Source organism: Typopeltis vanoorti, chromosome 8, assembly GCF_054136105.1.
Source record: "Typopeltis vanoorti isolate ZY-2024b chromosome 8, IOZ_Tvanoo_1.0, whole genome shotgun sequence".
Taxonomy (NCBI): domain Eukaryota; kingdom Metazoa; phylum Arthropoda; class Arachnida; order Uropygi; family Thelyphonidae; genus Typopeltis; species Typopeltis vanoorti.
This window is the reverse complement of record NC_143556.1, coordinates 1135289-1147500: the sequence shown is the minus strand read 5'-3', so window position 1 is coordinate 1147500 and position 12212 is coordinate 1135289. Positions and strand designations below refer to the sequence as shown.

General features: G+C 37.6%; 1 protein-coding gene across 1 annotated transcript in view; it reads left to right on the top strand.

The window, feature by feature from the left end:
- Window positions 1–9748, top strand: part of LOC150103674 (uncharacterized) — an 83302-nt gene extending 73554 nt beyond the window's left edge. The window contains exons 4-5 of the mRNA XM_090397283.1: window positions 3158–3239; window positions 9627–9748. Coding sequence (XP_090253409.1) covers window positions 3158–3239; window positions 9627–9631 — 87 coding nt within the window. The 3' untranslated portion in view covers window positions 9632–9748. The remainder of the gene's footprint in view (window positions 1–3157; window positions 3240–9626) is intronic.
- The last annotated feature ends 2464 nt before the right edge of the window (window positions 9749–12212 follow it).

Below are 12212 nucleotides of genomic sequence, written 5' to 3'. Positions count from 1 at the left end.
ATTGAAGGCAAGGCAAGCAATGCAAGAAAAGAAGAAAGCATGTCGAAAGCCTGGCAAATAAGTCAGATTGTGCTCTTAGGGAATACATAGACAAATGTAAGAAAGCTGAACACTGTGTGTGTAGTTAAACAAAAGTAATGGGAAGACTTTGTCAAGAACATAAAAAATAAATATCAAATATTTCGCAAAATATTCTGGAGGCTATTGAAAAAGTTTAGAATTACAGATGATTAAGGTGAAATGAAAACTGAAGATAAAGATATTCTATTTGCCTTTTGTGATTATTTGAAAAATTGCTAAAAGAAACAAGCGGTGTGGTCACGGTGGTAAGACACATTCAAGAGGAATGCAAGTATCAATATGAAGGTTTAAGAGCTTAATAATGGCTACCCAACAACATAATTCAGGCGATTCTTGACAGAGTACAATTACAGATGATTCAGGTGGAGTATTCTTAGTATCCTTGTTTAAAAAAAGAAGTAAATTTTAATGTGAGAGATACAGAGTAATTTCTCTATCTGAGTGTCCTTGATAGGATTTATTGATGCATACGTGAGGCTAAGAAAAATTCTGGAAGGGAAGCGTGAAAAACCGAAAACTGAGTTTAGGTCAAACAAGTGTTTGTGAAGATATTCACTTTTTGACAAATAGATTTAATAAATCATGGGAATATGACAAAGATCTGTTTTGTATAAGTTTTGTTATCTGGAAGATGCACATGACAAGGTTCCAAGAGAAAATCTGTTCAAAACTCTGTAGTTACATGGAGTGAAAGGAACGTTATATCGACCAATACAGTACATGGTTTATATTTGAGCAGTTAGAATTGAAGAAAATACAGGAAGGTGGTTTGATGTTAAATCAGGGGTAAGAGAAGGATGCGCATTATCTCCACTCTTATTCATCAGGTAAGGATCACATTATGAAGAAAAGTATCATGATGTTGTACTTCTAAATAAATCCAATACTCATCTACAAGATTCCCTGACTAAACTGAATAACTGTTGTAATAGATATGGCATGAAGGTCAGCAATAAATTGCAAAAACAATGAAAACACTTGAAATATCAAGTGCATCGTGAATGGAGAACCTGTAGAACAAGAACCTGTAAAACATTTCAGCTATTTAAGCACAATTTTTAGTGAATATCGCAAATTAAATATGTAAACAGACAACGAAGTAAACACATCAGGTATTGTCGAGAGTCAGACAAATAAATTTGTATAGAATATGATATGAGAGGAATTAGGCCAAAACACTAAATTAGCTGTATACAAGATGTTCGAACCAATTTTAGCTTATGGATCTGAGAACTGGGTTAGAAATAAAACACTTGATCAGCGACTGGATACCAGAGATATGACAGGTCTGAGAAAGATTAGGAGTGTGAGAAGATTGCGTGAACGGCAGTATCATTTTAAAACTGGCGATATTTGGAAAGAACTTGATATTGCTAACATTGATCGGTGTAGGAGCAGAGCTAATCTCGGCGTGGTATGGTCATTAAAGCGAAAAGAGAGAGAGAGAGAGAAAAGGTTAGCAAAACAGAGGCTTGATGCAAGGATGAATAAAACACCAAGAGGAAGGGTAAATGATACACTATGAATTGCGTCAGAAGAGAGAAATATGAGTGTTGACACATTACTGATTAATGGAAGGAAATTGTTAGTAACTGTAAATTCCATGCAGTGCCATAATGACATCCTCCACTCCACCTCACGGCACATATCAGGTATTTGATGATGATAATAAAATAAAGCGGAGATTAAAGTGTTCAACTCATTACGTGAGAAGAACGCACCCAAGAATTCTTTCTCTGAAATGCAAGAAGCGCGTAATTGAGAAAAAAGCCTCAAGGAAGCGATGCTTGAAGAAGTGAACCTTGAGTTTCTGCAAGTAAAAGTAAATATTTCAGATTAGAGATGGTGATGAACATCTGTGAAGTTGAAACTACGCCCACATATAATTTCTTTCTGAAATGAATCTTTAAGGTGTTCGCAAGTTTGCCTCCCCCCTCTGTCAGCATGCAATCTCTTACTTTTTGTTTGCTTTTCGCGGCTCTTGTTGCTTGAGTTCAGTTAGAACTGAGAAGGACACGAAAACATACGCAGCAATGAATTCTTCACTAAGCCGTGCTCGTGGGAAATTTCGTTCCACTCCTCTGCAAATCATGGCCTTAGCGGCGCTCCCCTCATACGAATAATTTAATCCTCTGCTGGTAGAATAATGAAATAATGAGAGAAAGGTTATTCACCAACCGATCTGGAAGACTGATGAAGCATTACCTTCGAGTTCGGTCTGGTGTCAGCTCGGTCAGCTCTACGAAGGTTGTACCTATGGGGGAAAAAACGTTGGATGTCCCAATCATGTTTGACGCAGTTTCGAAATCATCTCGCACGCTGGACAAACTGGGGAAGAATATATCGAGTCTTTGCTCTGGAACTGAAACACTTTTTGGGCGCTTTGTTGGCCTGGTTGGCCAAGTGGTTAGCGTATCACTAGCGTTAGCGTAGTGACTAGCGAACCCGTAGCCTGATGTTCGGGCTACGGGTTCGAATCCCGCCGTTGAAATAGCTGCCGAAATAGTAGGAAACCTGAAATAGCTGCCGCTATTTCTTGTTTCCTACTGTAATTAGTATTATTGACTGAAATACCGAAACACTGCAGTCAGTTGTTATTGGATTAAAAAGAGAGTTCTGGGGAAAGAAATCGAATTCTTGTCTGGACTAAACAGAGATAACGCAGAAACTGGCTAAACACACACACACACACACACACACACACACACACACACACACACACACACACACACACACACACACACACACACACACACACACACACACACACACACACACACACACACACACACACACACACACACACACACACACACACACACACACACACACACACACACACACACACACACACACACACACACACACACTTCTTTAAATATTTCCTCCAAGGCGAATAGAAGCGAATCCACAATGATATTTGTTTTCTCAGTTTAGAGTAAGTAGGGGTTACCAAAAGTACCCTATAAGGGCCGGGCCGGGAATTAAGGTGTCAGTGAATAGTAAAATAGTTTCTAAACATGGTCATCGCCATGTGTTCCTTCGTCATTTTTATTTTCTTTTATTTTCATTGCAGAACGTAAACAGAATCCACTTCGTTCTCACTTCGGAGTCTTCTACGCTGTTCTGCAAAGAAATCAACCAAGCACTCGTCCTCCGTGAGTATACTTTCTTCACATGACACCGATTGAAAAATTGGTTGGCTGAATTGAACGAGAGTCTGCCCCCTTTATTTTATTTTATTTTATTATTATTTATATTTTTGCATGAGGATTTTTGTGATTTTGAGTTCAAGAAGAGAATTATTATTATTATTATTATTATTATTATTATTCCTGATACCTCCAAGGAGTCTGAAGACTCATCGCGGGAGGACATCTTCAACTCTCTCTACACCTTACCTCTACTACGAATCAACGCCATCTACCGCCCACCTCCAACACCACCACAACTAGCAATTTTTGTCTGTAAATTGCGTGTGTTCTGAAGGGCCGATTTGTATGTATGCGGGATGAAAAACCCGAGTTTCCGGGAGAAAAAACCCTGCTACCTCCGTATGAGATCGGCTAACTCACCATCGATTGAAATCGACCAGATAAAGATTCCTCCCGTCGCGACGAGAATCGAACTTAGGCCTATTCCAATCGAAGGGCGCAATGTACCAATGAATTATCAATGAAAATTCCAAACATGTTAAAAAGATGCTCAGTACCTTAGTCATTCTCAACGATATCCTTTGTATAGATAGACCGGATTCGACTCCCATCGAAGAAGCCAAAATATTTTATTACAGCTCTTCAATTTGAAGCCTTAATATAATTTTTTTGGCTTTCTCTACCTCAGTTAGCCTGACTCATACTAAGTTCGGGTTTTATCCTTTGGAAACTAAAGTGTTTTCCTCCTTTAGAAGAGTTAAACGAATCTCGTGAACACGCAGAGAAAGATTGGGCTGCGATCATTTCAAAATCTGCAGCAGCCCCTCACGAGACTCATTCGCTTGCAAAAGATTTTTTTTTTCTTCAGTACCTTTGGTTGAACTTTAGCTCAGGGTTTCTCAACCTTTCTAAGCCCAAGGACCAATAAAATGCCTAAAACAATTCTATGGACCAATAAGTTATGTAATTTTTTAAAAATATTTATGTGGGGCTTACCAACTTTTCGGAAAAACTGTGCCATTTATAACACAATAAATCTAAAATCATGTTTTGAATACATATGTCAACATAATTAATTAAATTGAAAGTAAACGATTAAAAGTGTATCATCACTGAACAAAGTTTTAATTTTTATTAAAATAATAAATAATATGGAATTATTATATTACTACTTACTTTTAATGAGATGGTTGAGCTTTTTGACATTTGCAGAGTTGCTGGATATCTGGCTCAATATTGGTCAACTTCAGTCGAAGATTGGCACATACACTAAAACTATTTCTGTATTTTCTTTTTATTTGAAGGAGCGATGAAAATCCTTTCTCACAAAGATAGGTTGTAGAGAACTGCATGACGATTTTCGATGCTTCTTCAGATAATTCGGAAAATTCACTTCTCAGTGAAGGCGAGATCCAGAATCGAGCCAAACCATGATCTCAGAATTGCATTTTAAGCCCACTGTCACTTGAAAGCTCAATTAACTGTTCTTTTTTCGATAAGGAAATGTCGTTCTCATGACTGTAATCCTAAAATCGATCGCGAATCCACAGGAATTTCTTATAAAAGTTACAGTGAAACCCCGTTTTTACGTTCCCGCAATTTACGTTTTCCTGCCATTTACGTCATTTTCTGTTGGTCCCGTCTTAAGACCTATTCTCACGATGTATTGTTTTCCTGCCATTAACAACTTGATGTGGACGTTATTTCCCGTGATTTGCGTTTTTTTTTTTTTTTTTTTTCTTCCTCGGTGGCAATACCGATTTTTGAATCGATTTCAGCTGAAATTTGCGCATTTCTGTTCTCAGGTGGCGTGGCGTTGCGTTGCTTTCGGCTGTAGTTTCGTTTCCGCCATCACGGTGACGTACGCGCATGCAGCAGTATTGTAGTGATGAGCGATACCGTGATTTTTCAATCACAGTACGAATTGATGTTTCAGAATTTCTGCAACGTAATTTAGCGTGTGAAAGTTGCTTTCAAGTTGCGGTGGTGGATTATCCATGTTAGTAACATAGAGAAAAAAGACAGAAAATGTATTTCGGTAGAAGAAAAGATGGCAATTCTGCGACGTGTAAATTGACATGCCGGAACACGTGTGTGCATTTAGCATAAGATCTTGGACTCTCCGCGTCCACTTTGAACACGATAGTAAAAAAACAGGTCAAGCATTGAACTCAATGCAAAGCAGTCTGGCGCTATGTCAAAAAAAAAAAAAAAAAAAAAAACACGAAAAGCAAAAACAATCAACAATTAAAGATTTTTTTAAAATAGATAAATGTAAGTAATTGTAAATTCATTTATTTTCAGTTATTAAAATTTGTAATCTAGTATGTAGACTCACATACTAGCAGTAAGTCATCTTTTAGCCTTTTTTTAATGCTTTTTTACATTTCCTGCTATTTGCACTTTTTTCCATGTCCCCTGAAAAGTGTAAAAAAGGGGTTTTACTGAATTTGGAAAACATGTTCCAAAATTTTGTTTCAGAGTTTTCAGGCGGTCACAAACCCTTTCCAAAACTCAGAAGCAATGAAAATATCCTTTTCCACTAAAAAGGATTCCAATGTTGGAAAAGGCGCAAATTATCTGTCATTTACATAACTAATGCACAATACCATTTTTTTTACTCGAATGCCTTTATTTTGTCGTAGGCATCAAGAACAGTTAAAGAATTTCTCTGAATTGAGAGATTTAGTTCATTTAATTTCGAAAAAATGTCTGAAAGATAGGACAGTGTTGATAACCATGCTTCGTCAACAAGGAGTGATGCACAATTAGAATTACGTTCACTTACAAACAATAAAACTTCATGTCTTAATTGAAATAACCTTGTTAGTACTTTCCTCCTGGAAAGCCAGCGAATTTTAGAATGAAGCAAAAGTTGTGTATTCACTGTCCATTTCATCGCAGAGTATTGAAAATAATCTGTTATTTAACGGCCGAGCTTTAATAAAATTAACTAGCTTGACAGCGTTGTATAGCACAGTTTTAAATTCAGGTGGCATTCCTTTGGAGGCTAACGCTTCCCTACGTATGAAACAATGCACCCAATTCATATCCGGAGCCACTTCTTTGAACTTAAAACAACCCCACTATGCCTGTAAGAGCGCGCGCTCCATCCGAACAGAAGCCTATACATTTTTCCCACTGGATCCTTCTGTGTATTATGTAATATTGAGAGTGTGAAATATTTCTTCTCAACTTGTTCACGATGACAAAGTTCTACAAAACAGAATATCGTCATGAATGTTGTTATCATGCACATATCTTACGTAGCCTATTAACTGCGCATCACTTGTAACATCAGCAGTCTCGTCTATTTGTAACGCATAATAAGGGCTCTTCTTACTCTTTTGATTAACCGAGATTCTACCTCACCTGCCACATCATTAATTCTCGACCGACAGTGTCATTGAAAGAGGAGTCAAATCAATATCATTTAGTAACTTATTGCCAAACATAGTTTTTACCACATCCTTTATAGCTGGAAGTAGCAAATTTTCCCCAATAGAATGAGGTTTCCCTGTTTTCGCTATGTGAAAACTTAAGAGATAGGATTCTTCCAGTGCCTTGGTATTATTCGAACCCATGGCTGAAACTATATCTTTCCCATGATTTCATGTCACTAGAAAAATTCAATTGGCTTATTTTTCACATCACAATGTTTTCTTTCTAAATGTCATCGGAGTTTCGCAAGTTTCATGCACTTGTTCGACAATACTTCATAACACAAAACACATTGAGGTTTCTGTTCACTTTCATCTCCACATCAAGTAAACCTGAATTCCAAATATGAACTATTATATTTCCCACTGTATTTTTTCTTTAAATTGTTTGTTTCGTCTACTTTAATAGTATCAGATTTACTCGCCGTTACAACACGTATATCACAATTAGGGTTAGCATTACCTGTTTCATTTGCTCTTCTTTTCAAAGTCCCTGTTCTAAAGCCACTTTTCCATTATTAAAAAAACGTTTCCGAAAAATATGTAAATACTGGGGTTAACTCACGACACACTTTGTTCAAGAATCACTTAGCACTTCTGAAGATATACTGAGCCTTGGTTGAAGGAAACCTTCAATAATAAAAATCAATACACAACAAGCAATTGGTTGAAATGTGGATAACACACGTTCGCTTCAAATCTGACAAAACAGCAAGCGAAGGTGAAAGCAATAAAACTCTATTGTTGTTCACTTCAGCCCTCTTATTATTCGTCATTCTGCCGCTGCAATAATAAGGAGTAATAAAATTTGGGCAAAATGTTCATGGAATTAACATTCTGCCGCTATTTGTTGCTTTTTTTTAAGTATCCATTTTATTTCAATAATTTTTACTTGTTCAATTTTAATTTGTTTTGTTTGAATAATTAAAAGACATATATTTAGTTAATTAATTTAAGTCTGCCTGCTCTAGCTCACCTGTTTCAAAAGGGACGTGAAACGCTTTCTGTCAATTCTGTCCCCCCCTTTTCCCGTCATTCACATCGCTTCGTTCACATTTCAAAATCTGTATGTTAGATTCATCGATTAAGGGATTTATTCAGAGAAGTGGTGCATTCTGTTCCTCACGAGGAGTAGAACGAACTACTTCTTACTCCATATTTATATCCCTTTACAATCTCGTTTGTGGTGGCGGAACTTAATGCAGTAAATGCACTCACTCCTCCCGACAGAGCAGTGGTAAATTCCTAACAGGATTTTTAACACGGATTTTCTGGATCAACAGTTGCATCGAACTTCCACTTTAATCCTAATGCATTTATCAGTTATGTCAGTGTTTATCCTGAACGTTGGTATCCGTTGTTTTCTCTCTACAGGCAAATGCACAATGCAGTAACTCGATTGCCTTTCTCCCGTTCACTGCGCTGGGAATATCATCGACAGTTAGCCTTTGGAGATTTCTACTTTACTTTGAGTTAGCTACATTCCTTTCATGTGTACCTTATGCAGTAAAGCGTTGTTTCTATTTTCTTTGGATTCAATTAAAACTCCTGCAGTAATCATTACTAGAGCTGACAAAAGCGATGTTATTCTTTTTCTCAATTGCAGTGATTATAATCGGAAAATGAATGTGCTGGTCAGAGACCGCACCACTTATAAACCGCTAGATTATGATCCCAACAAGTCTCAGGGAAAAAAAAAAAAAAACCTTGAAAAAGCTTCGAAAAATGCCACATCTTGGCTTCCTGAAGTCGTTAAAAAACTCAAACTTTTAATTCTCCCACTGACTATCCCCCCCTGTTTTAAGCAGTTAGTTAAAAATATTTTTAACAATATTATAAATAATAATGATATCAGGTGAGGTTTCACATCACCTCCCTACTCACAAATATTCCACTTTCTGACACTAAATTTACTGAAGAATGCCCCCCCCCCCCGACTTATTGATCTTTTGTATTTTGCCATCCATTGGTTAATTCTCTTGGAAGGTATTACCCTCGGGCGGGCCAATTTCTATATGGAACACTTTGAAAAACATGCTCTTAATACTTCCAGTCTCGCTCGAACCTTCTATTTGGTTAAGAAATATTGATGATGTTTTTATCTCTATTTGACAAGGTGTCTCAGACACGCTTTTCTTCTTCACCTCAATGGTCAACACGTCGTAGTCTAGTTGAGTGTAGAAAAGGAAAATAACCACAGATTTTCTTTTCTAGGTAATCGAATCGCACATCTTTCCCATAGCACCTTTTCTTTCTCGGTTTACAGAAAACCACTCGAACAGATAGATGAGATATATAAACTTTCCCATCACTCGCACCCCGTGGGTGCAAATTACACGCTTCTGGACGGACCACTAAACAAGATATTAATCAGCGCTACACAGAGCAAACGCGGACCCTCTCTCTCTCTCTCTCTCTCTCTCACACACACACACACACACATCGTAAAAACATCATTATCGTCATTTTTTTAAAATATGAAAAATAGAAACAAATAGGAGGAGCAGCCACATTTTAAGGACGCTTGCACATCGGAAAGTCTGTGTAGAGAAAGTAGGTGAAATAGAAAGAGTTGAGGAGGATGAGGAAGAGAATGATTGCATCAGTTTCGGATGTCATTTAAAATTATTGTGCATTTAAAATATTTGAAGGGATGATTGCGGGTAAGAGCGAGAATGCCATCTATATATTCATCTTGTTCTCTGTTGTTTAAATGGAATGACTTTAACGATGTGTTTTTCCGAGTTGTATGATCGGCTTGATTAATTAATGATGTTAGGAGGTGAGCAATTCAATAAAATTGTATTCAAAAGCAGAAATATGTCTACTTTTAAACACAATTTTTGTCGAATTGCTCAACTTCTGGCATCATTAATGATAAATCTGATATTTTATTTTTGCTATTGACCTTGATAATGCCAAGTGTTAATTACGATTCTATTTTTTACAGCTTAACTTCTCATGTAAAGGATTGACGTCCTCCTAAGAAATCCGTCGACTCTGACTGAAAGTTTCGCACCTTCTATCTTTCTCTCAGTGGGGTGAATCACCCCGATCACATGGCAAATAAATGGTGATAAGGGCATTAGCATCTGTCATTCTTAACTTGACCAAACACGCTTAACATGCGTTCTTTCACAGTTCAAGGAGCTCCGAAACCACTTTCCTTAGAAAGCTAATTTCTTGCTGCTAAATCAAACGAGATAACAATGTACAGCAATATCGTGGCTAGGCTTTCACAGCCGAGCTACAAAAATGAAGCAATATCCCCCCCCCCCCCCAGGTAGCAGAATGACGGATTCCAGCTCAATGGAAGTACTTCTAAAGAGACAAAGCAAAAGTAGCAAGATCTAACGGAAGCAGAGGGTCTAGGGGAGAGAGAGAGAGAGAGAGAGAGAGAGAGAGAGAGAGAGAGAGAGAGAGAGAGAGAGAATTTATCTCTCAAATGGATTGTCTCACTTCAGAATAATGGTAACAAACAGTTTAGCAAGGTTTCTTGTGTACTTCTCAAATAAGAACAGTATTTTGAGATTTGGCGCGTTGGAAGGAACAACAAAATTACAAAGCAAAACAAAATGTGTGAAATAAAATTTTAAAAAAAAAATCGCCAACAGCGAAAAACTAAAATAACAACTTGCTAGATGGCGACACCAGTCACGATTTTTCAGCGTGTGTGTGTGTGTGTGGAGGAGGGGGATATATATTATTATTATTATTATTATTATTATTATTATTATTATTCCTGATACCTCCAAGGAGTCCGAAGACTCATCGCGGGAGGACATCTTCAACTGTCTCTACACCTTACCTCTACTACGAATCAACGCCATCTACCGCCCACCTCCAACACCACCACAACTAGTAATTTTTGTCTGTAAATTGCGTGTGTTCTGAAGGGCCGATTTGTATGTATGCGGGATGAAAAACCCGAGTTTCCAGGAGAAAAAACCCTGCTACCTCCGTATGAGATCGGCTAACTCACCATCGATTGAAATCGACCAGATAAAGATTCCTCCCGTCGCGACGAGAATCGAACTTAGGCCTATTCCAATCGAAGTGCGCAATGTACTGTCGTTCTTCCAATTGCGCTACGGAGGCTATAATCACGATTCCGTATATCAACTCCATTTCTAATAAACTGGTAAAAATCATCCGGAAATATAAAATTCGTACTTTATTCACTCCCTTCAGAAAGCTTCGACCAGTAAAACCTAAACATAACAATTTGAAATATCCAGTTGCGTACAGTAATTTCCCATGTTATGGACAAACAGAAATATCAACCTATTGTAGAACCACGGCCGCGGCCTTATCCAGTCATGTACTCAACTCTTCTGATACCAATGACCATCAGTCCACTAAACACACAGTAAACTGGGATAGAACCAAAATTTATAGAAAGTGTTTTACCTTCGGTATATACTATGTTAAAGATACCAAGCAATTTTATATAAACTTGGTTTCATTCTTTGTCCCAAGTAAGCAAACAGACAAGTAAGTCAACTTTGCGCCTGAACATAGTTCAAGTCTGATGCAACTCGTGGTAAAAGTGGAGTAAGCTCCGATCACTTTGCGGAGATGTATGATGCTATGCATTAAAGGCAAGGGCCACTATCCAGACCGGTTTCGACATTTAAGCTCTGCATTACTTCAACCTTGGCATTTTTTTGGGTCTGGCTCCCACTGACGAGACCTCAATAAAGGTCGAAACCGATTTGGGTAGTGACCATTACCTTTAATGCATAGCATCATACATCTCCACAAGGGGATGTGCTTTGCATTAGGGGAAAAAATACTAAGGAAAGTGATTGGAGCTCCCTCCACCTTTACCACGAGTTGCCTCAGACTTGAGTTATATGTTCAGGCGCAAACTTGATTTACTTGTCTCTTTGCTTATTTGGAAAAAAAGGATTAAAAACTTAGCTTATAAAGTTGCTTGATATCTTTAACAGAGAACCGAAATTATTTACAAACGCTACGATGAAGTTGAAAGAATAATCTTGTAATCAGCATAAATTGGTGTAAATCATGTTCACATTAACGTCAACCTTAGCCACAACCTTTCTGCTATTCCGTTATGGCGGTCTCGATACCCTGTCCTTGTGCACGAGAACAACAACAACGCAAATAGTTCTCAAATCCATTCTAATGTTAGCAACCCCTTGATAATTGAAATCTTTAGTGATGTACCCAAGTAATGTTTTTTGCGTATCTCTTTTTAATTCCATGCACCGATGAAGTATTCTAGAAAGAAGAAACAAGTAGTGCCTTAAAAATAAATTAGTTCTTTTCTAATTTAACATTCGGCTATATAGTCCTATAAGTGAGCCTCCTTAATATATATATATATGTTAAAGATACCAAGCAATTTCAAACATGGTTTTACTCCATTTCCCAAGTAAGCAAACAGACAAACAAGTCAAATTTGCGCCTGCAAGTGTTGCAACTCTAGCTGACCCTGCACGTAGTGCAAGACCAAGGCAACTCATGGTAAAAGTAGAATAAGCTCTGATCACTAATCTTAATATTTACCCTT